The sequence below is a fragment of the Chanos chanos genome, chromosome 3 (genome assembly GCF_902362185.1).
Source record: "Chanos chanos chromosome 3, fChaCha1.1, whole genome shotgun sequence".
Lineage (NCBI taxonomy): Eukaryota > Metazoa > Chordata > Actinopteri > Gonorynchiformes > Chanidae > Chanos > Chanos chanos.
Window position 1 is genome coordinate 55,552,477 of NC_044497.1, and position 25,182 is coordinate 55,577,658.

Genomic DNA, 25,182 nt, shown 5'->3' on the forward strand with positions numbered 1-25,182 from the left:
CGAGACGGTCATTGAAATTCAGTGTCGGTTCAGTCCGTCACTCTCTCTCTCAAAATAAATTCAACGAGCCACCCAGGCTTTACTTTGACTAAGAGCATGTGCGTTTAGGGCACCAGTATTTGCAGAGGAGGAGGGGGGGGGGGGTGTTGGCCGGCTGCCTGAAGCCTAAAATGGAACGTTATCGAAGTTACAGACAATTCCTTTTTTATTTCCATTTTTCCGGTCAGCTGTGGTGACCTAAGAAACCAAATGAGTGTGGTTTTCTCTCTGTCGGCTGCAGTTAATTCATAGAATCGTCTGTGACTGAGACTCAGAAAGGTCAGAGGGTCACAAAGTGAATCTGTAGCTCACAGACTCACCTGACTGTGATTCACCTCACTTAGAGTAAATGCGATAATTTATATTTTTTATATTTCTGGATTTTTTTTATATCTCTGCATTTCCTATTGAAGACAAAACCAAATGCAGACCTAGTAATTTAACTCTTTGGAGAATTCCTCAATTTCTGCCATTCTGCCTAAGGCTTGAGCAGTTTCACTCACTAAGTGGAGATATGCACTTGCATTATGACAGTATACTATAGAGTAATAACTTTACACCACCAAGGACACCCCATTCAACCAGTTTGATTAAAAAACAATATGCATTTAAGGGACTCAGGACCTCATATAATCACGAGGCAAGTACAGTATCAAACGTATTAGAGTTCACATTTCTGACTTAGTTGACTATGTCTCCCTAAAACAGAGGATGTGAAAGTCAGTTGTCTCAGAGTCTCTCACAGCAGAAAGCCCTCTTTGCTAGAACCTCCACAACAGTGACTCTCAACTCTCTCAAGGTTTTTGGGTCAGGATTTTTGTCATGTTGAAAAGGGCTCCAGGGCATCTGAGGCATAAATCAACTTAATCAGCTCGTAACGTCGCCTCTCGGAGCTGTGTCCTGTTTCATTGAGCTGGCCCACTCGCAACTGCATCAATCAGCTAGAAAGTCCACACACCGGGAACAAATGCCTGGTGGAGGTTTGGATCAGTTTAGGTGTGTTTGTGTGTGTGTGTTTGTGTGTGCGTGTGTCTGTGGCGGGTGCAGTCTAAAGCAATGTCTATGCCCTGTATCCTTCTTGTCTTACGACCTGAAAAAAAAAAAGAAAGTGAGGACTTGCTTTACTTGTTTTCAGTTGATCAAATCGTCTGCTCTTTCGGTCGGTAAGAAGTGTCTGTGTTCTGTCAATGCACGTAAGGCACACTAATGTATTGCTATCTGTCTTTGTGATGTAAGTACTTACGAACACCAATCAATCAGCAGGGATATTGATCAAACACATCTACGGCCTCATAAGAGAAGGGACATCACATTGCTCTTAAATATCACATTATGTATAAATCGCAAAATGTTTGTCAGTAAAATTAAAGCAGAGTGTATAGCAACTAACAAATACAGTGTGTATAGCTGAAACATGCTGAAACAAAGAAAGCAAAAAAAGTACAACAATCTTACCTTACAAAGCCACAAAAATCAGTCAGGAGGTTAAAAAAAAAAATTAAAAAATCAGGAGGGGGTGGCAAGTTTCACTTTTAAGGAAACCGAAGGATTCACACAGAGATAAAAGAAGCAAATCAGGATTGACCAAGAGCATCATTAATAGACCTCCAAAAACGTACAAGACAATATCCTTAGTTACTTCTAATCTCTGGATTTGTCCAGCAATCCATAGGATCTGATTATCCAGCAGAGAGCTACTGGTGACTCCTCGCTCAAAGACAGACCCACAGTAGAGTGGAGCAAAGTCTCTGCTAGATCGACAGCCTAGTCACAGTAAGTATCCCTCCCTCAACCTCTCTCCTCTCGTTGCTCCATACACACTCCTTTACTCCTCCCTGCCACCCTCCCTCTCTCCCTCCCTCTCCCTTTTCTCTCTCTCTCTCTTTGTGTCCTCTGGCAATGTATTCCAACACAAAGCTAATCTGAGACTGTCAAAATGCCAGCTCTCTTACTCTCCTCCATTTCTCTACCCCACACACTCCCTTTTCCCTTGTGCCTCTGTGTGTGTGTGTGTGTGTGTGTGTGTCTGCCTCTTTGACTCGATTATTAAACATGTTCACAATGTTCATGAGAGATGAGTTAGAGAAAAAAAAGAGAGAGAGAGAGAGAGAGAAGGGGAGAGAGAGAGAAAGGGAAAGAGAGAGAGAGAGACAGACAGAGAGAATGAAAGACAAAAACATGTTCCAGAATGTAAGAATCTGATCAATTATCTCAGGACTCTAACAATAAGTTACACATAATTAAGGCAAATCAGACAACATCAGTGATGCTTAAACTCACGCAGTGAGGAGAGCAGTATAAATACTAGACTCTCGCTTTGAGCTCAGTTCTGTTTGACTTATGGTACCCTGACAGTGGCGAACGACTGATTCACGGTTCTCATTCATTATAGCGTTTAAAAGGTACAAAGCCTGTGTCTTGAGTGCTTCCTTATGTCCCTTAATAAATTCAGATTTATATGGCTGAGCTCTGTGCTCTGCCAGGCCATTTGTCCTACACCCTTTTCAATTACTGGGTGTTCACTTTATGCCTTCCACCATAGCCCTTACGATGCCACAGCCATAACGGGGACCAGCGTCAGAAATAAACCAGACTGCGTAATTAGCAACAACAGCGTTTCACAGACAGGATGCACCGGTCAAAAGTCCAACTCCACAGATGGAACGACACCATATCCCCCTTGAAGAACAATAGTCCTGCACTACCATGCAGAACAGCTGTGTCTTCTCAACGCCATTTTCGATTCGGTATCAATAGTGTTAGAGTTGTACGTAATGGGGAGGGCTATCTCCCCTGATTCCTTCCTGGTGCCTTTTAAAAACTCACATAAAAATATCAGAGTCTATCACTGATTTGATAATGCTACATAAAAGAGAGGGGGGTTTATATGACTTTCATATAGTCTTGAGAAAGGTTTAGTTCCTGAACGGAGCTAAAAAAAAAAAAAAGGCATGTACATGTGTAGGAAGTCTCCACTGTCAAAACTGCCTTGTACCAAAAAGAAACCATTTCAATTACATCCACACACAGAATATCTTCATAAGTCACTTGGTTTCATTTGTTAGTTCGCTCGAGGAATAAATTTAAATCAACTGTTAGTGCTAACAGTTTAATATAAATCAGCATCCCTGAGACAGGACGACACCAATCCTGTACAGTCACCGTAACGGAGGGCAAGCTTGTGCCTCACAATTACACGTTGTCAGGGGAAAAAAAAAAACCAGAGCGCAAAAACGCAGAGCGAGAGAGTGAGAGGGCGAGAGCAGGAGGGAGCACGTGCGAAAGAAATCATTAAAGACAGAAGGACATGAAGATCGACTAATGACTGAGTCAATAAAATAATCTAGGCTCTAAGGTTTATTTTTTATGGGTTCTGGGGACTTATGAGTGGACAAGTGCTGCGGACAAACACACTCAAGGTGACGTTAAGAAGCAAGTGACAGACCGTTAAAAAGATTTTTGACTGAAACAACCGAAATCTCCACACTGGTAGAGGGACACAAGATACCTTTTACCGACATAAAAGTTTGTCGAATACAACATGACACATGGACCTTTCTTAATAAATCTCTGGGTATAGTTTTCCAGTCAAACTACTGCCTACTCACAGAACATTACAGCTAACCTTATACCGCATGATAATTTCTGTGTCAGTTCTTGGTTGATCATTCGGTCAGTCTGTTGGCATCTCTGTCTGTCTGTCTGTCCGTCCATCTGTCTCTCTCTCTCTCTCTCTCTGTGTCTGCTAATGACTGCTGAATCATGTCATCTCCAAAACATGTCCTTGAGATGTATCTAATAATTGTCCTGCATTATCTAAAATGACCATTTCACTGTGATACATGATAGCTGAAGGTCGGGTATATGAACGCATTAACATGTACATCACACACACACACACACACACACACACACACACACACTGCTTCCCTATTTACAGGAGCTTGTCCCTCCACATGCTTCACTGTCGGTTTCCAGAACTGCAGGTTTGAAGATGTGACATCTTCACAGATCAGATTACTCATATGCAGTAAATACAGCCCTGTTAATAAGGTCACGTTCGTTCTGATATAGGCTTTGAAACAGACCATAACAGAACCTGATATTGTTGAGCCAACCTCATGCTTTTGGATGCTTTTGAATCTTGATTGGCTGGCAGAAGCAGACAAGCATTGCAAATGAGGAAATCTAAAATGCAATTAATGAAGAAGCAGTGATGGTGCATTACTCATTCTGAACATAATCTGTTCAAAAGAGGTGCAAACAATTTACTCCACAGGGCTGAGATCATAACATAAAACGTGTGTTGTTATCGACCGTGAAATGCTGTTTGGCTGGCAATTTTTTAAAACAGACATCACTTTCAATAAATGAACTTGACATTAAAAAGAATCTGATCAGGCACAAGGGAATAAATGATCTTCAAATGCACGCAGAGCAACCGTGTTATTGGTCCATCAGACCAGCCATAAACTTTCCCCTTCAAGTAAACAAATTAGAAATCCAACCGTCCTGCTAAACTTCACACAACAGACTCACACTCACGCGCGCACACACACACACACACACACACACACAGACACAGACACAACCTCTTCCTCTCTCACTCTCCCTCTTTAATTAGTCCTCCGGACTTTATCAGTGAACAGACAGCGTCTCTCCATCGCCTGACCTTGGCCCTTTACAGATTAGCGTTGTGAGGTCTGAGGCAGCAAGTACTCTAAGAGCCCCTCCATGCTTTACCTGTCTGATATCAAGGCAGAAGATTAACTGCAGCTCTGGCCCCTGTCTAGCCTTGGAGAGTGGACGACAATCTTTTAATGCAGCTGTTTGTATGTGGGTGTGGTGCGCAAACAAGACCACCTATCGACGACTGAAAAATGAATGGCGTACGAGAAAGCACTTGTCCGCGACTGCCCCCCTCAGCAAGGACCTTTAGCCTGCAACTTTTTTGCATGCGTTTATTTGCTTGAATAAAATGACCTTATTTTGTAAACAGAAAGGAGTATAAGAGACAGGATTTTTTTCTAAACTGAAATTATGTTGAAAACAAGCAGTGTATCATCTTAGATAAACAGGCCTTTGACCCACAGACCTGTTCACCCTATTTAAATTCAAAAGAGTGAAACTCAACCGAACTATATTATATGGCAAATGATCATGAAGGGGAGGGAAGGGGGGGGGGGGTTCACTGAAAGAAGTTGGTTGGGTGATACTTACCCAACAGGCTCCTAAAAAAAAAAAAAAGAAGAAGAAAACAGGAACAGACAGGCTGACAGATATTGGTGGGGAATATCGGTAGGAGCATTATGAACAGGCATTGGGGTTTAAAAGAGGTGTGCGTCATGTAAGGGCACAGGAGCGCAGAAGGAGGATTACTGCAGGAGGAGAAGTCAGAGGAGATGGCGGGTATGGGTTCCCTAACCTCCTGAAGCTGAACTCTCACTTTGTTGATCGCCTTCAGCCAGCGCACTCTGGATGGAGAGAAAGGTAGAGGAGGCCCATCGTCCTGAAAACTGAAACGAAAAAACAATTTTTTAAATTTTTTTTTTTTAAATGAACCAACGGTATATTTCATACGTCTGCCCCTCAGAGGAAACCCATTTTTAAACATTTCAGAACAACATCATTGAACCCACGTTCAGACACTTTTTAAACTCTTTTAAGTCTTCACACGTAAACACACCTTATTGGTGACCTCTCGGGTCTTTTCTCCACTTGGTTGATCACTTCCTTCTTCAAGCTGCCATTCATACTCCTGCCCAGATCTTGCGGGGATTTCAGACCTTCGTCCGCTGAGGCATTTTGTCCATTCGTGGCATGGTGGCCATTTGTGGCTGGACGATAACCGGTGCTGTGGTACGAATGGTGGGAATCTTCCATCTCTGAACAAGCAGCACTCTCCTGACCAAGTTCGCTGAGCTGAGAACTAGCCTGACTGAGGTTCCCAGAGGATCCAAAACGACTACTGTCCGCCGGGCTGGTGGTGTGTGAAACAGATGCACAAGTAAGAAAAATACGCCATAGAATCATACAAAGTACAAATGATTATGACAAATGCAACACTTATTACTTGAAGCTCAGCTGTGTAACACTAGGCATAGCTTGCTTGTTTCGGTATGTTTAATACTAAAAACTAAAATAGAAGGAGAGCTAATGATATTGCGGTGTTAAGGAGACACAACAGTGGGGGTAACAAGGTAGAATGAATACCTAAAGGTACTCATAAACACAAAGATGGACAAAACACATTGAAAATCTCACAGGACAGAAGCAAACATCAAAAGCTCACACACAAGACATACACAAATGCAAAGCAGAGAAACATATGATATCTGAAATATTGGGGCCATAAGAATTGACTGGGAAAACACGCTGTCTTTGGTTCCTACAGCTAAATACAGTGCATCATAAATGGTTTTTGGTGTAACCATTTATTTTGCTGCTACTAGCCTTTTTGTACTCAGGTCCTTCTTTTCCTGTTGTAATCCTGTAGAGAGATCTGCAGAGTGTGGGGGCTCAGACAGGGTGTCCTTTTCTTTTTGGGATGGGGACTGTGGAAGGGCTATCTCGGGTATGGACGGGCAGACCTGGGGTTTAAGAGTGTCATCTGCTAAACCTAAAGACCCTTGCTTTTGGTCCTCAGCAACTGAGCTCTTCTCTGTGGACTGATCTTTTTCATCTTTCACGCAAAGAGGCTGCTCTATCTCACTGTTTAAATCTCTGCTCTCTGTGGTCAAAGTGCTAGGCTCTGTTTTAGTAGGCTCACAGCTGGGTGCATCTATTTTACTGTCCTTTGGTTTGGGCTGGGTTGTAACAACAGGAGTCTGTGGCTTAGGGGGTACTGGAGTTTCTTTTTGCCATGGGAAACCTAGTTTTGTCCCAAATATAGAGGTGGGTTGCTCTGCCTTAGCAGCAGGTGATTTCTCCTCCTGAAACAATCCGGCTGACAGGGATTTGAATCCAGAAAGAAGACCCCCTGCCTCTGCTTGAGGCATTGATGGAAGGCCTTTTGGGATGCTTGGTGGTGAAGAAAATAAGGATCCAAATGACTTTCCAGCATCACCAGATCCACCAATGAGACCAGATAAACCGGACATGCCAAATATGGACTGAGGCTGCTCCACTGTTGGTTGATGCTGGGATGTCTTTTGATCGAGGTCACGGGGAGGAACTGACTTATCATCGTTCCTGTCTGTTTTAACCTCTGGTTCATTAATAATGGTAACAGGTTTTTCTTCTCTCACGTCTCCCTCCATGTCTTTCTCCTTAACAGTGTCTCCACTATTTGGGCCAGCATTGCTAGGTGGCATAATATGCTCAGCTGACTCATCAGCAGACTTTTTATTTGCCTCAGGCAGTTCAGAGTCAGGTTTTTGAGTCTCAGGTTTCACTTCATCTTTTTCATTCTGAGGTAATGTTACATCACCTGTGGGTCCTACTGAGTTTTTGGACGTATTTTCATCATGGATCTTAGGCTGAGGTGTAGAAACAGATCCAGGCTTTGCCTCAGGTGGTTTGGATGTTGGTTCCGGAGCTTTGAACATACCGAAAAGATCACTTTTCAAGGACTCTGTTGGTAAGCTGGTTGGGAGACCAAAGAGTGAGGTTCTTTGCTGTGGCTGAGTTCCTGATGCGGTAGGGGACTTAAAAAATGAAGACTGTGCCTGTGAGAAAATGCTTGTAGATGGTTTGGAGGCTGCACTAGGCCCAGAGAACATTTTTGACATAAACCCAGTAACCATTTCAGCTGAGGAGTCTATTACAGACTTTTCTACCTCAGGAGGCTTCTGATGACTTTCAGCGCCTGACGTTGTGGACTGAGTGACAGTTTTAATTTCTTCTGGTTTCTGATGACTTTCAGCACCTGAAGTTGTGGATGGAGCAGCAGTTTTAATCTCTTCTTGCTTGGGCTGGGATTGAGTCTGATTGGATTGTTCATTGAAGGGCGTCTCCTCTGTTTTTGCACACTTCTCTGAACGAGTCTCTTCTTTCTTTGACAAGACCTCTTCGGTCAAGTTTGAAGGCTTGTCTGCCTCTTGGCTAACCACTGTAACTTCTCCTTCAAGAGTTTTTTGTTCAGTTTTGCAAGAGTTCTGCTCCTGAGAGAGAGAAACACTTTCAGAGACATTTGGTGCTTTAGACAATAAAGCTTCTTTATGTAAAGTAATCTTATCCTCTTGGTCGTTTTGTTTTAGAGATCTACTGTCTTGGGTAGTGTCGGCTAAAACAGCCGTCTTCACATCCCCTGCAGAAGATGACTGACCACCACTAGCATCCTGAGGTTTTGGTGTATCACTCTTCTTTTCTTCCATGAATGACATGTTCAAAATACCAAAACCACCAGCCTTTGGCTTGTTCTCATCTGTAGCACCATCGCGAGAGAACAAAGAGGGAACCTTAAAAAGTCCCTCTGGCTCAGATGGTTTGGATGTTGGTCCTGACTGATTAGATGGACTGGAACCACCAAACATGGAAAAAAGACTTTTTCCAGGTATGTCCTTTGACGCAGTGGCTCCAGGTAGGATACCTCCCAATATGGATGAAGCTTGTGGGGCACCTTGTTGTGGACTTGACCCACTAAACATGGAGAATAAGCCAGGTGTTGAACCTGCAGCAGAGGGCCCTGTCTGACCAGAACTTGACTGAGGACTAGGTCCAGAGAACATAGAAAAGAGACCCTTACCAGGGGTTTCTTTGGGTCCAGAGGTACCTGACAGAATTCCACCAAGTATAGGTCCAGGCTGGGAGGAAGTCCCTTGGGAACCTGAGCCACTAAACATTGATAATAAACCTGCAGCTGCGCCCGCTATTGGTGGAACAGTACTTTGGGAGGATGTTTCAGGGTCAGGTTTCTTCTGCTGAGCTGTTGATGGAACAGCTGGTTCAGCAGATACAGGAGCTGCCGTTGAGCCATCAGCTGTAGGTACCTCTTTGAGTGCAGCTGAATCAGATGTGAGAGATTCAGCAGTTGGTTTAACTTGTGTCTCTGAGGATTGAGGACCTATTCCACCAAACATGGACAATAGCCCTTTTCCTGGAGTTTCATTTGTGCCAGCTGCAGAAAGAATTCCACTTAGAATTGATGAAGGCTGGGAGGGGGCTTGCTGGGGAGTTGGTTCACTTAATTTAGACACAGAGTCTTTTGCTAGTGGTTCCTTGGTGGAATCAGTTGAGGAGTCTGTCGGATGAGGTAGCTGTTGAGAACTTGAATCACCGGGTACTGATGATAATTCTTTAGCTGGTGGCTCCTGAGATGGCTTACTTCCCATGGCAACAGGCTCAGGTGATGAGCCAACTTGTGAAGGCTGCTGGGAGCTTGGTGCACTGAAAACTGAAAATAAGCCTTTCGCTGGACTTTCATTTGCTGATGATGCTCCTGACAAGATTCCACCCAAAAATGAGCCAGTTTGAGTTGTAGACTGTTGTGAGCTTGGACCACTGAACATTGAAAACAGACCTTTAGCAGGGGGCTCTTTTGAGGGAGCTGTCCCTTGAGGACCAGATGTTGCACCTGTGCTAGCTTGGGAGGCTGATGGCTGTGAATTGGGCCCACTAAATAAGGAAAGAAAACCTTGTGGCTCTTTAACCTGACTTGTCCCTGGTACTTGAGCATCTGGTGCTGAGCCAGGTTTTGCTGGTTGTGGACTAGATCCACCAAACATTGACAGTAAACCTTTTGCTGGACTCCCATCAGAAGAAGGTGATCCACCTAATATTCCACCAAGAATTGACCCTGATTCCTGTGAAGTTTGTTGTGGGCTAGGAGTATTAAACATTGAGAGCAAACCCTTAGCTGGTGTCTCTTTGGGGGGAGCGGTTCCTTGTAGTGGAGGCTCAGTGGTGGAACCAGATTGAGGTGATGCCTGCTGTGGGCTTGTGCCACTGAACATCGAGAGAAAACCTGCTGCAGGTGTCTCTTTTGGTGGAGCAGATTCAGCTGGCTGAGACTGCTGTGGAGCCTGCTGGGGGCTTGGGCTTGGTCCACTGAACATGGACAATATCCCTTTAGCTGGGGATTCCTCCTTGGATGTTGGAGTTCCAGAAAGCATGTCACCAATAGAAAAGCCAAAAAGTCCACCTGCAGGTTTAGAGGGTTGCTCCTGTTTAGTCTGCCCTGGTATGCTTTGAGATCTCCCTGGAGGGGGCTGTGTGCTAGCACTGGAAGGAAATTGCTGTGAAATACTCTTACTTGGCAGCTGGCCCTGAGAAGCTTGTGAGACACCAGACATCTCTGATTGGCCACCTTGTCCAGTACTACTCATGGTTTTTTGCCTCTGAATATCATTCATTCTTGATGACATCTGCTGAGGGCTTCCAGCACTTTTGTTGGTGTCATTTCCTGGGCCAGATGTGGACAGCTGTTGATGTGAACGTGACTGTTGTGGATGTGCAGGCTTTGATGGAGTTGGTTCTGCACTGAAGAAATCTCCAATAGAACCAAAAAGACTAGATATCCCTGCATTGTCTTTATTTGTGCTTGTACTAGTAGCAGGTTCAGAAACAGATCCAGTTTTCTCTGTTTGTTTCACTGCAGTCTGAGAGGATTTAGCGGGCTCTGGCTTTGCATCTTCCATTCCTACTGCAGACTTGAAAAAACTCAAAAACCCTCCTTGGGGTTGTTCAGCCTCTTTTTCAGCAGGTTTTTCATTTGATTGTACCTCAGAATGCATGGGTGACTTTTTGAGTCCATGTAATGAACCTTGAGCATCCTGTTCAGAGGGTGAAGTGGACGACAACGGAGCAGCAGGCTGTTGTGACAAAGTGGATTGTCGAGCCAGTTTAGGCTTCTGAGAAGAGGCAACTGATGATGTATCAAGAGCCGATGTGGTTCTTGACACTCCTGTTGGTGGTGTGGGCAAAATTCTAGATGCTGCTGATACTGGTTTTGAGTCTTGCTGATTTACACTTTTAGACTGAGTTGTACTAACGACAGAATCATCCTTAATGATTTTTGACTTCAGACTCTGGAGACCAGTTGAGAGAATGCTCTTGGGCTGCTGATCCCTGTTGGGAGCCTCAGCTGCTGCAGATCTGACATGGTTGTCTTGAGCCTGTACTCGGCGTGCTCCACCTCTCACAGTCGTTGGGGATTTCGGGCCAACACTATTGGTATTTGATTGTGACTCTGGACTTTTGCCAACAATGGAAGTCAAGAAAGATGAGATTTTCCTAATCGATCGATTAGGCTGCTCCTCACCAGGAGACACTCTCTTACGCCATTCATCTTCTGGAACATCATCAACATGTTTCACTTGTATCCCAGAGGATAAGCGTCGTCTTTGTTGTGGCTTGTAACAACTATAATAACCTGGGGTTGAGGAGTCTGTGGTCTGAGTAGGACCAAGAGAGATGGAAACTTTCTGTGAGAGCAGCTCCTTCATTCCTTGACTATTAACATTAGGGCTTATGTAATCAGTCCCACGAACTGTTAAATCAACAGCACCCATTGAAGCCTGTTGATGCATAGTATTAGCATTATACGGTTGTCTTGTATCCATCCTAACTTTGTTTAATCTAAATGCTGAAAAATCCATAGTTCGTTCTCTTTGAGAGATGATAGAGTTCTCAAACATCTGAGAGAAGCGCTCCAAGTTCAAATTCATGATTTGGTTTCCTTTTCTATATGCAGCAGACAAATCAAGGGGGGCATTTAAGAGCTGGGCACTCCTCTGGTCTTGTCCTGGAAACCAGAGTAGCTCATCTTCATTATAGAGTGGTATTTTGAAGCCACAGACTGTGACCATCTCATTATGAAGCCAAGCATTGGGGAAGTTTTCAGACAACGGTCCATTCTCCAAGGACTCGCCTTCAGGACCGCAGGCATAGACATACTGCCCAGTTCCATCAGTGAGCAGGGCATAGATGTACTCATGATCAGCATAGACAAAATACCCACAGTCTCCATCATCAGCTGGCCACCACATCCCTTGCTCTAAAAGTGAGAGCCACTGCTGGTACCATTCTGTTTCTTCGAGGTACGTGTAATCTTCCATCTCTAGACTGGTTGTTGAATTGTAATTGTTCCAGTCATTAAAATACTCAGTCGAATCAAAATAGTTTCCATTTTCCATGCCTTGCCTACAAAACTCTGGCGGTCTACTATAACCACATTGGCCATTAGCTGAATAGGAGAGGTTTGGAGGATTCTCCTCATAATATCCCTCATGATACACGACACTGTTCAAACTGTAGCAGCTTTCCTCGTTGAACGAGTGCCACCGGCCGAATTTAGCACTCCCCTTTTTGCTCAAGTTTAGCACACCTCCCTCTTCCATCAAAAAGTCTTGGTTACCAATCCTATCCAAACTGTTATGACTGCTCCACATTTTCTGCCGAACGGAATTAACGCTCTGAGGATACTGAGGCTGCTCATACATGTTTTGGTTGATGAGTCTTGTCTTCCATGGCTGTGTGGAGCAGTATTGTTCATTTCCATCCACATCAGTGCTGCTCCAGTACTGAGAGGATTCTGGTATGGATGCGCCATCTGGTGGTTGTCTGAATCCCAGGTTCACTGAGTTGTAACCCATTGACTGTTCATTCAACTCCTGCCACAAAACAGACTCTTGAATCCAAGGGTACTCATCATTAGGGCTTGGTCCATAACTTGCACAAGGAAATGTTTGATCTTGATAACCGTGCTGTTCAGGTATACTGTGTAATGATAAGGTGCTATGAGTTAGATATTGCTGTGACATCACAGGACGAGAGGGAAGCCTGGGTGGGAGCGAGTAAAGATTTTCTGTGCTGTAAGATAAGTTCGCTGTATGATTTGAGCAAAAAGTGTCCTGTGGGGAGTACAACCCTGGTAAATGACCAGTACTATTTGAAGAGTAAGAAGCACGATTCTGTTGTGATCTGGCATAACTTGCAGATGTCCTTAAGTCTAAACTATCTGCGTCATTAAAGATAGGCACACTCTCACGATAGTCCCTTATATGCCTGGGATGGTGTATTCCACTTTCTGCAACATTCTTACCTCCAGAGCAGGGCACTGTGGACCTTTCATTTGAGCCCGTTTTAAATATACTGTGAAGAAGACCTGAGGAGCTCCCAGGATTTGGCTTTGGTTCTCCATCCTGATTAGATGCTTCCACTGGTTTGGAGGATGACGACACTTCCTCTGCAGTTTTCCGACTAAACAGCCCAGACAAAAATCCTTGCTGACTAGGGGGTGTTTGATTTCTCTGTGCATCAAGATCCTGAGAAACTTGTTGTGGAGGTCCCCTATGAAACTGAGTTTGTTGTACCCTCTCTGTAACTGAGTTTGAAACTGGTTGTTGCTGCTTTTGATCAGGTTGAGTGTGGCTTCCCTGAGATACTTCTTCAGATGATAATGTTAACTTGCTTAAGAACCCAGACAAAATTCCTGGCTGGTTTGAAGTATCTTGCCGGGTTGGATGATTCTGATTTTGTCCTGAGGTTACAGGTTTATTTGGTTGTTGTTGGCTTTCCTGAAACTTAGGCTCTGTTTGTGGCTGTTGAGAAACATTTTCAGAGGACTTCTTGAATATCCCAGAAAGAATACCACCAGACTGAGTAGACTGTTGAGAGGAAACATCTTGGCCAAATTTTTGGTTTTCACTGAGCACATTCTGACTTTTTGGCTGAATTTGACTGGATTGTTCATTAGGTGGTTTCACCTGCTGAGATGTTCCAGGCTGAGAAGATACATTATCTGAGGATGAAAACTTAAAGAGTCCAGAAAGAAGGCCACCTTGCTGAGGAGATGCTTGTTGAGGAACACTTTGGTTTTGTCTAGAACTATCTTGCTTTCCTATCTGGTGTTGATCTGACTGCTCACTAGGAACTCTTGACTGCTGAGGAGGTCCAGAAGTCTGCTCTTGTCTGCTCATCTTCTGCCTGGAATATTGCTGTTGATTGAGATGGCTGCTGGCAGATGGTGGTTGATGTTTTGGTGTCATGGCTTGATTGCTAGTAAGACTGTCAGTTGAGCCGAATTTCAAAAGCCCAGATAAAATACCTCCCTGTTGAGGAGCTGCTTGCTGAGTTGTCCCTGTTGGCTGTTGTTGAGGAGGTTGACTAAGCACAGGATCTTTTTGTTGATTGGCTGATTGAACATTGGTTGACACATTTTCTGCAGAGGAAAATCTCAAGAGCCCCGAGAGAAGGCCCCCCGACTGAGAAGAAGTAGATGCACCTGGTTTATCCTGTGGATTAGTTGCTTGAGTTGGCTGACTGACCAATGAAGGCTGATACTGCTGGTTGCCAGGTGAGACATCACCTGCTGAAGCAAATTTAAGGAGGCCAGACAGCAAGCCTCCTTGTGAAGGCTGATTAGAGCCAGCTTGAGCACTTGATGCATCTTCAGAAGAAGCAGATTTAAACAAACCTGAAAGTAAGCCTTGAGGTTCAGGCTGAGAGGGTTTCTGTTGGGCACCATGCAAGGTTCCGGCTGTCCCTGGATTTTGTCTAGCCTGCATTTGCTGATTAAGGGGCATTTGGCTATGAAAGCTCTGTTGTTGACCCCTGCCAACATTCTGGTTTCCACCTTGTGGTGTTTGTACACTCTGGCCCATAGGTTGGTTGGCTTGCTGGGGAGTGGTCTGTACATTTTCATTTGATGCCACCTTGAAAAGGCTGGAAAACCAACCAGTTTCTGTGTTGCCCTTTGGCTGTGTTTCAAGAAGGCCAGCACGGTTTTGCATCTGAGGTTTTGCAGTGGGCATTGAACTATCCGTAGCAGTCACTACGCTATCAGCTTTGACTGGATTTTGTGATGCACTTTTGGGTGAACTGATATCTTCACCAGAGGCAAATTTTAAGAGCCCAGAAAGTATTCCCCCATCAGTTTTTTGAGACTGTGGAGCAGAAATATTGTCAGAGGAAAGGAAAGGAACCTTTGGCTTTCCTCCAAGAGCCGAGTCATTCTCATGCTTAACATCTCTAATGTCATCTGATGATCTGAACACTGGGAAAACTGAGACTTGCTGTGTCTGAGGTGGCATAGGTTGAACTGGTGAGATCAGGGAACTGAAAGATTTTTTGAAAGGTCCAAAAAATCCAGAATCTGATGATACTTTTTGATCTACGGGTCTCACATTTGCAGTTGTATGATAAGTCTCCTGAGACACACCCACCATGTCAGGTTTTCTATAATCAATCTTCCCTTTAAAGTCAGCACCTTCATACCCACCACCTGTTTTATCAAATATGCTGCTACTCCCACTTAAACTCAGCTTATCTCCTTGAAGCTTAAGCTTCACATCAAGGTCAGTCATTTCTAGAGAGTTATCTTTTGAACTACTTCTTGCTGGCCCATTCACAAATTTCCCCCCTGAGAACACCAAAGAGTTTACTGTTCCTGTACTGGAAGGTTGCCGGCTTGTAGACAACTCTGTAGTTGCATTACCTCTGTTTTTCTGAGTCTCGCTTGTTGCTAGTGTGGTCTGTTGGTTCCCCTCTTGTGACCTGGTGTCAGATGACTGAAAGGGCAATAAAGACTGCATAGAAAATTTCCCCTGAGGAGGTGAGTCTTGAGTAGGGGATACAATGGCTACCGGTGTGGGGCTTTTTGTCTTGGGCATAAAGGAGAACAGTTTTGATATGCCAGAATTATTTGGAGCAGAAGATGACCCTTCTGAATTTTCAGCAGAGTTAGAGTGGGGCTGCTTGGAACCTGAAACCTTATCAGTAAGGGAGCTGAATAATGAGCTCACAGCGTTCTTCACTCCTGTCATTCCCTGTTCAGACGAAGCACTCTGATTTATCTCCTTTCCATCTTTGAGGGAGTCTTCCTTAGCTTCCTTACAGGTGATATTTGGATCCTCCCCCACTGATTCAGTTCTAGCACTGCCCTGAGAAGACAACCTTGATTTGCTGGATTTCGGCAAGGATCCATACTTGCTAATCTCCTCCTCTTTTTCAGCTAGATATTCCGACACAGTTTCAACTAGGCACTGTAGCTCATCCATAGGATCAACATATTCATCACTGGGCTCCTCCACAGGAGATAGCATTGACTCTGGGGCCCATCCACCGATTTTACCCTTTCCACCTTTTTTATCACGAAAACCCTGAGGTTTTTCAGTGTGGCCACCATAAGACGAGGCATATCTGTAGCGACCATAATTTCTCTGTTCTTCAGAACCGAGGGCCTCTGCAAGAGAGGCAATTTCTTCCAATTCCTCCTCAGAGCCCATGGAATATTGCAGTTCATCGAAACCCTCCGACTCACGGCCAAAGCTTTCTCTTAGTCTGGCTGCCTCCTCCTCCTGATAAGCTACATAGTTTTCCAAGGTGTTTTCTAGTTTGTTTTTGGCCCACATTCTGGTTTTGTAAAGCAACCCATTCTTGTATGGTCTAAGGCAGGGCATCATCTTTTCATCCTCTTCCTCCATTTCTGCAACTTGACGTAAAACGAACTCTCCTCTTTTCTGACGAAGGAGCGCAAGATCAGGAGGAAAGATTTCTTCGGCTATGTTCTCTACACCTGCGTGACTAAGCCCTCCTGGGTCACGGATCTTTTTCCTTCGTCTCCGATCTATGGTTTCATAACCTTCAGGATAGGCTGAACTCAAAACAGCATTACTAGCTGTCTTCGGTTGACTGTCAATGGGTTCATTATAAGTTCTCGCCATGTGCAGTATATCATTCTTGTTGTCATGCTCCCTAAGCCACTGATCGTCTTCCTTACCAAAGAGCTCGTCTAAGACATTTTTATTCCTTATTCTGTATTTGGCCTCCCAATCCTCCACACCCATGCCTGAATCTACAGGTATGATTCTAACCCTGCCTCTCTGATTTGGAGTTCTGGCACAGATCATGCAATGAATTAAAAAGGAACAAGAGGGGAAAAAATTGAAGAAGAGAAAAAGAGAGAGAAAAAAAGTAAGAAGACAGTACAGAAGCCGGCAGAAATAACAACATGACAAGGACTGACAGTGTGCAAAAAACATACATTTTTTTGACAAGCGCATTGGAAAAATAACTGGTGAGCTGGACTGGGTGTCAGTTTTATTGCTTTTAATTTGTTGTTATATCCAGAACTGAAACGAGGATGTTTAGGACAAAGACATACTGGTACATGAGCATGAAAAATGAGAAACAATGTAGTCCTGGATATCTACAGTCAAGAGTTTGGTTGGTTTTCTGGATCGTAGCAACTTGCTTGAATAGATGTGCTTTTATGACAGAAAAATGCCATTTGTGAACAAATCTGTCAAAGAAAACATAATGGTGCATCCCAAGAACAAACAAGCTTTATCAATTTTCCTAGCTGCGGAACAGTTTTGGACTTCCTGATGCAGTAGAATTATCCGGATCAGCTTTCTATCGTCCCACATAGACTAAGATTATCCACAATCTCAGAGAACCACATGTTTCCCACAAGGAAATCATGTGCACTAAGTGTTTTAATCCACTCAGTGCCCTGCATGAGAAGTAACAGATTCAATGGTCATCTCTTATTTTGTCCACTGACTAATATCAATGTCTATCATGGTTTTCAACCCAAAATGTTTCTGTTAGAGAGAGATGCAATTTTAAGTTCAACCTTGGTGGAGCTTAGATGTATTGAATAAAAATTAATTAAATATCGCGATGTCCCAATCTAAATTCAAACTTTAAATGACCAGTAAGCATAATTTAATAACCATTCATGTCAGCAAATAATTTGCAAATTCCCCAACTCACGAGAGAAAACCAGTGTTTGGGTTTCAATTGGTTTGGACTACAGACACACAGATAAAAAAACAAACAAACAAGAGCAAACAACCCCCGAAAGAGGTCTTTTGAAATGCTGAATGAACTACATACTGAAGTGCCAAAGGGACCTTTTCACACAGAACAAAAATAACAGGGCTTTCCCAAGTTATGGCTGGTGACCACGTGTCACATGGTTACTCTGTCTCTCTCTCTCTCTCAACTGCAAACATGGGGTTGAATTTAAAGCAAATAGTGACCTCTTCTAAGCCTGTTGCATTGCTTGATGATAGTACATATCACAGAACTACTAGGACTAAAATACACTCTGACTGACTTCCTACATCATGGAGAGCAGGTGACTGGTTCACTCGCTCTCGACTAAGGTGACTGTTGTGAAAGGTCGTGACTTACGAGATTATGGATAATCGGACATCCGGAAATTTTGAGAGGGAACTTCTGCTTAGATGAGAATTTTCAAAGGAAGGCCAAATATTTCAAAGAAAGAGAACCTACAGCCAAGTTTGTACAAAGTTTGGTCTGCGAGATATGTTTGAATTTGGGCATGCTTTTGAAGAGCATGTGCTTGTTTGAAATCTGAACCTCTACCTGTTTCCGTGGTGATCCCTGTAATCCAAGTCAAAGCTGTGCACGGAGTCTGTGCAGGAGTCGCCGTGGTGCTGGAACTGGGAGCCCATGGGGTACTGGTGAAGGGAAGAGTTGGGCTGGGAGGTGGTGTGGTAGCGTGGGGGAAGGCTGTTGCTGGTCTCACTTCGGTAGTCGCTGTCTCGATCGTCTACCGCACTGTCGAGGTCGTCCAAGGCTGTGAGATGTGTCAAGAGAAACTTAGTAAACAAGAAATAAATCTTTGGAGTAAAGGTAAAGGTAACCTGTTATGTTGTAAGTCCTTTTGTTACCTAGAAAGCTAACATATCAAACTGGTTTACATTCACAGGCTCCAAAATTTCTCCAAAACTCTCAATTTAATCCTGCTCGTAATCCCGGTAGTGCACTGTACGCACACTCTCATAGGGGAAACTTAGCAATGAGTTTCAACCATTAGAATAATGTGACAGTGAATACTAGTGACAGTGTGACTCACACATAGAATGTAATAAAGACATATCTGTTTAAGCACACGTAAGCAAGAACAGACAGACAGACAAATATACAGACACATACACACAGAGACAGATAGGTAGACACAGACACGCAATAATAATCTGAGACAAATGATTAAAACAGGTACACAAACGCAGTTAGACTTCAAAGTACAGGGGCACACACAAACGTTCACCCATAAGGGATATATATGTGTAAACTTAGGAGGTATGGTACGAGGTTTGTTTCCTAGCCTTCTCAATGGAAGAGGTCACAAGGGATGCTGGGAGTCAAAGGAGCAAGTTCATGCTTTACAACACGAGGGATTGAGCTGCAGTATTCATGCAATTCATTGCTCCAAGCAAATGAGATAAACAACAGTCATGTTGAAATAAGTAATATGGGCCATACAGTATAACAGAACGTTACATAGTAAAAAAAAAAAAAAGTTGCACAATACAAATTTTTTTAACCATGTATCAGCAAAACTGTGTTTTAACAAAGGTGTTGGGGAGGGGCGGGGCTAACTCAAACTAACTATGACTTGTTTTCATTTAGGTGTAACTTCAGGATTCATACAACCTCTGCTGAGTGCGTCACTGACCTTGGACTGCTTTTCCCCGCTGAAGGGCAGAGGCAAGGTAGCTTCTATCACACAGCACTGATAAGTTTGATGGCTAAGCCTAAACTTTGATTTTATGATACTTCATTCCCCAGGAACCAAGCTGACCTGATGTTAGTATCGCTCTGTTCTCTGTCCAGAGCCTTAATACGATTACCACAGGCAATGACTGTCAATGCTGATTGTGTCTTGGCGAACAAATAGGACATTATAGACTGTATTTCAATTATGAAATGTTTTGCCTGAACTTTCAAGAGCATTCATTGTTCCTTTTAAGAACTCATTTAAATTTTCAGGGTATGTACTGGTAAGTGCATATGCACAAAAAATAAGAGAGAGAGAGAGAGCGAGAGAGAGAGAGAAATGGGAAGAGGTCAAATATTTGTGTGAGAGGCAATGCCTGATGTCTTTGAGCGATCTATACAAGCTGAAAAGAGCAGGCATGAAAGCTGGGAAGCTTTGGGGGCAAAGGGAGAGCTTCAGGGGGCAAATATGTAGGGCAAATATGAGAAGCAGATTTGGTAAAAATACAAGTTTACATACTTTGTGGATGGGCCCATCCAAAATAGTTGCCTGGTGGGAGTTTAAACATCAAAGTGAAAGGAGGGATACGGCGCCAAAAAACAAAACCTCAGCTCTCACCATGAATTTCACTGAAATTCGACGACATTTCGTTTTCTTTCTGTTTTTTTGGGTTTTTTTTATAGCATTTCTCAGTTTATCTTAAAACATTTCCTTCTTGACAAATGCTTAGATAGTCGCCATTACAAGCCAATGTAGCATACATGTCTGTCGTATCGTATCTGGGAGCCTTTAGACACCACATTGTACTTAACGTCCAAAACAAGCACATTTAAATGATTGCAATACAAGAAGCCAATAGAGAGCTTAGCAATCAGCAGATAAATTACATGAAGTGTGATGCTGCTGTGTTACAGCAGAAATGCATTTTCAAATGGGCCCCTAAGGCTACTTTAATTGGTGGAAATGCCAGTTTGCTCCAAGTGATCTAACCAATTAGCAAGCAGTTTGGATTCCGAAGCGTAATGCTACATCGCCATCTAGTGGGGAAGAGACATAGAATTTCACTCACAGCACTGAGATGCAGCACAGGGCAATGGGCGCTTCTGGACTTCATCCTGCAGAGTGTACTGAGGAGATAAAAAAACAAACAAACAAAAAAACAACAACAACAACAACAACATTAAAAAACATGCTATGTCATCGTAGTGAAACTATCACTCAGAGACAAAGCTGAACAATCATAAGTGTGTCAAAGTGTCATCTTCTCCATTCTCAGTGTCTGCTCTGCTCCTCTTGCTGCTTCAAGCAAAAAAAAAAAAAAAAAACAAGAACAAAAATAATTATGTAATCTGTAACAGCATCGCTGTTGACATTTTCTTTTCATTATTTTGTCATGGTCCTCGACATCCAGAGAGTATCACCAAATAGAACAGAGAGAGAGAAAAAGAGAGGGGAAAAAAAAGAACACTCTTTCATTTTATAAATCTCCCCAATCTTTACTAAAACCGAAAAGGGCAGATTCTGCTGAAAAGCACTGAAAACGCATGCACAAATACTACACTCGTTTCAAACTGTGACGTGACTCAGACAAGGGGCTTCGGTGTTTCACTGTTGTTGTCCATTTTAAATTTAACAGCGACACACGTCTCATGTCTACAGGCATGTTTCTGCCCCCGTAAAAGCCCAAAGATTACACTGTTTAAAAGGGGAAGTTCATTTCACTTCAAACATTAACTGGGTTTTTGTCGGTAACTTGGATGGTTTTACAATCAAAAACCTACATAAAGCATGGTATGTAGCTGTTTTCACTTGATCTGCTCTCACCTGTGACAGTTGGATAACCTTAATGACTTGATGCAAAACAAACTCTCCTTATTTGAGAACCTTGCTGAATTTCAAAATGTAAATAAGAAAAATATTGGTTTAATGATAGTATCGTATCGGGTCGGGGCGGGGCGGGGGGTGTGGTTGGGTCTCCATGGCAATTTAATTACCAGGAGGGAACAGTCTCTGACCCTGTAATGACAACAAAGGTGAACTTCCCCTTTCAGTGTGTGTGAACCTGAGTCAGTCAGTCACCTCTGAACACTGCAGTGACTCTCAGAGCTCAAAGCACACCCATGCCATTACCATACCAAAGCTCCTCTGCTCTGTCACCCTGCCAGAGTGTGTGTGTGTGTGTGTGTGGGAGGAGAGAGAGTGGACACAACACACAGACAGAGGAATCATCAGCCGTGTCAGACCGCTGTTTCACCTCCCCTCAAATCTCAGCACTGTGTGTCCTTCAGCATTTTACAAGATAAGTCCTGAAACAATGTCTGCGCTAAAATTTGCCCCCCCTCCCAAAAAAAACCCAAAACCCCCAAAAAACAGTCTCATACGCAAAACACAGGTATCCTAAAAGCAATTTCAAAAAACAAACAAAACTAATCACAAACAAATTATGCACATGTTTCCAACATAAATTTCATCAATGGATCTGGATATCTCTTGCTTCTATATTTTATATCTATTGGCAGAGTGATTAAATAATGTAAACTGTTAGACTGATGTCTTAGGGTCCTGTCGAGAACTTACCCCTTCATGCATTCCCATGGTATTAATTCTCTCCAGTTCGCCGGTCCAGTAACGGGCCTCTTCTTCAGGGATGTCTGATGGAGAGGAAACACTGATCAGATCCTCCTCCATCCTGTCCGCACTGCCTGACACAAAACACTACACTGCCTTCCTCACGGCCAGGACTGTGATCTCAGACCTTTTAAATATATCATGAACAACTTAGCAAAGAGTGGAAAAGTAAGTGTCCTGCCTCCCTGATGTGTCATGGTTTCTAGAGTGCAGACCAAAGAGGCAATTTCGCATTTCGCATAAAAAAAAAAAAAAAAATGTCTGAACTTAAATTTGTTTCTGTGGGGTTGAAAGACCTTAAGGTTACTGTAGCTAACCGTAGGTAAGGCCAGCTGTCGGATACTTTAACTGAAGACTGTTTCATATAAAGCAGTCTTATTTTTTCATTATTATTATCTCTTCTCTGAATCATAACTAAGCAACACCTCTGAAAAGTATTTCCACAGCAGTTACATACTGAACTCTGAGTACTGCACCGATAATGTGTCATTGTTATGGCTACTCCGTTCTTAATTTATTTTTATAAACTACTTTTATAACTTCTTTGATGCTTTGTCCTTCACAAATCAGATTTTCGCTTTCAGGAATGAGAAAGTCCCTCGGAGAAGCTGATGCATACATCCGTTTGCATTAAAAACCATTAAGAAAAAGCCCAGTGAGACAGTGGACATTGATTGGCTGAAGGGGAGTGTATTACATCAGGCTGATGTTGAGTCACGTGACAGTGAGAGATTTGGAGAGAACACTGGATGCTGAGGAGTAAGTTTGGTATAAAGGCCAAAGCTTCAAAGGACTCAGATGAAACGGTAATGCTTTATGAATGAGATCAATGGTGCACAGGGCCGAGGACAGATACACACACAACAAACACACACACACACACACTCACAGAGCACAGACACACACATACACACACACACACACACACACACACACACACACACACACAGAGCACAGACACACACATACACAGATACGCACATGCACGCGCACACACACACACACACACACACACACACACACACACACACACACACACACACACACACACACACACACACACACACAGCTCATAAAGCATGAACCTCTTACGCTGAATAACATCCCTCAGTATGATCACTACCCAGATCAGTGTGTGTGGACTTCTAACATTCTAGTCCATCTCTTCACCATGAATGTCTCTGAGCGGTAGGCCCTTAAAGCATGCTTTTACCATGAATCCACACAACAACTATCAGTCAGTTAATGACTCACCAGCGTATTATCTCTTATTCTCTCTCTCATTTCCTCTTTCTGTCTGTCTGTCTGCCTGTCTGTCTCTCTGTCTTACTGCTCAGGCCAGACTGGTCTTCTCTCAGGCCTTCGCACAGACATGGAGATTGCCTTGGACATGTCAGATAATAGCCGTGTGAAGGGGAGGGTCCCTGCCTGACTGGGACTCATTCAAACCCAATGACATTTAAGCAAATCAATGGAGAGCTCTCCACATCCCTGAGCTGCTCACATCAAAGTGGCCAGCAGAACGGTCAATCCTCCATCCAAAAGCTATTCATTCCCATTCAATATTCGCTCCATGTATTAGACAAAAAAAGACATTTCAGCCCTCTGCAATGTTTTGTCCAGACAGTAACATGGAGTGTGTGTAAGTTCAGGCTGAGGAAGGGGCCAGTTAGGGTTTGTATAACAGGGACGGAGAACGGTGAATGCAGCTGTGAAGGGTGAACGGTACTCTGGGAGACTCACCAAAGGGCAGCTCAAAGCGTGTGTCCAGCAGGACTCGGTGGGGCGTCCGATTCTTTGTGCCGTAAATCTCATCTGCTTTCATCAGAACCTCAGAGTCCAGAAAAGTCCAGTCACCAGGACCCTCCTTTTTCAGAAAGTGGCACAGTGAGAGAGAGAGAGAGAGAGACATAGAGAGACAGAGAGAGAGAGAGAGAGAGACATTGAGAGAGAGAGAGAAAGAGAGACAGAGAGAGAGAGAGAGAGAGAGAGAGAGGGAGAGAGAGACACAGAGAGAGAGAGCTGCACTCTTTGTGCTAACAGTCCTGCTGTAACACTACTATCACATTACAGTCTGCGAGCAAGTCTATTGCATCTAGTAAGGTTAACATGTTGTAGCTGTATAATTGCTCTGTGCGTGTGTGTGTGTGTGTGTGTGTGTGTATGTGTTTCTGTCTGTGAGTGAGTGCGGGCTTCTGTGAACGATCCACACACCTCTTCGGAATGTCGTATGCTCTTTAGTGGGATCCAGGCTGTTCCTAGCATTGTGTCCCAGATAAGGCCCTTGTTCCACACCTCCACAATAAGGCCCAGGTCCAGCCGGTTGATCTCGCTGAAATAAGTCAAAAGGAAGGTTCTTTGACTTTCTCACAACTGCTAACATGTCTCGGAATTTGAAAACGTATGCGGTGCATAAGAGTCTATAAATATAACGAATGCTGCAGTCTTATTTCTTCAGCAAGAGCTGAGAGACGATTAGAAACGTTTATCCATTAGAGAGAAGAAAACAAAGTGTTACTGAAACAAAAAACACACACACACACACACAGCTAATCTACAGGCCTCTTTTGATTCATTAAAATGGACTCTCCCTCACCTTTATCTGAAATGGAATGATGACACACTCTGATTTACATATTCCCCGTTTCTAGGGTACTTAATTACGAACTGTGCTTCTTGGAGACAAACAAAAGAGGTTAGGGGGAGGGAAGGCGCTTTCGGGCACACATAAAAGAGACGGGCTGATTACCAACTCTGTAGGTTTCAGAGTTTTTAAAGGTCCCAGGTGCAGTCGTGACATCATTCAGAGAAGCAACGAACCTCATAAACACAAAGCAGAAATGTTTCAGTGTCTCAGCCCACCTCCTGAATTAGTGTTTCGGCTTTGTACGCAAGGCCATGTTCCAAAAAACATAAAATAAGTAAATAAATAAATGAAAAGCTGCCATTAATGTACCTCTCAGTGTGCCTTTTTTCACGCTGACTTTCTTTGCTGATATTCAGAAATAATGAGCACCAAAGCTTTTAATGTTTCCTTTATACAGTGCACACCATTCACCAGACATGTGTTGTCAAAATTACTCCCTCAAACCTTTCAGTGA

At 43.5% G+C, this 25,182-nt stretch overlaps 1 protein-coding gene across 1 annotated transcript in view; it reads right to left on the bottom strand.

Moving 5' to 3' along the window:
* Positions 1-25,182, bottom strand: part of unc13bb (unc-13 homolog Bb (C. elegans)) — a 91,970-nt gene that overhangs the window by 48,363 nt on the left and 18,425 nt on the right. Inside the window, exons 5-12 of the mRNA XM_030768098.1 lie at positions 24,296-24,413; positions 23,825-23,948; positions 22,031-22,104; positions 20,523-20,580; positions 18,725-18,729; positions 18,316-18,551; positions 5,726-6,019; positions 5,465-5,555 (exon numbers count right to left, since the gene is read on the bottom strand). Of these exons, the coding sequence (XP_030623958.1) occupies positions 5,465-5,555; positions 5,726-6,019; positions 18,316-18,551; positions 18,725-18,729; positions 20,523-20,580; positions 22,031-22,104; positions 23,825-23,948; positions 24,296-24,413 (1,000 nt within the window). The remainder of the gene's footprint in view (positions 1-5,464; positions 5,556-5,725; positions 6,020-18,315; positions 18,552-18,724; positions 18,730-20,522; positions 20,581-22,030; positions 22,105-23,824; positions 23,949-24,295; positions 24,414-25,182) is intronic.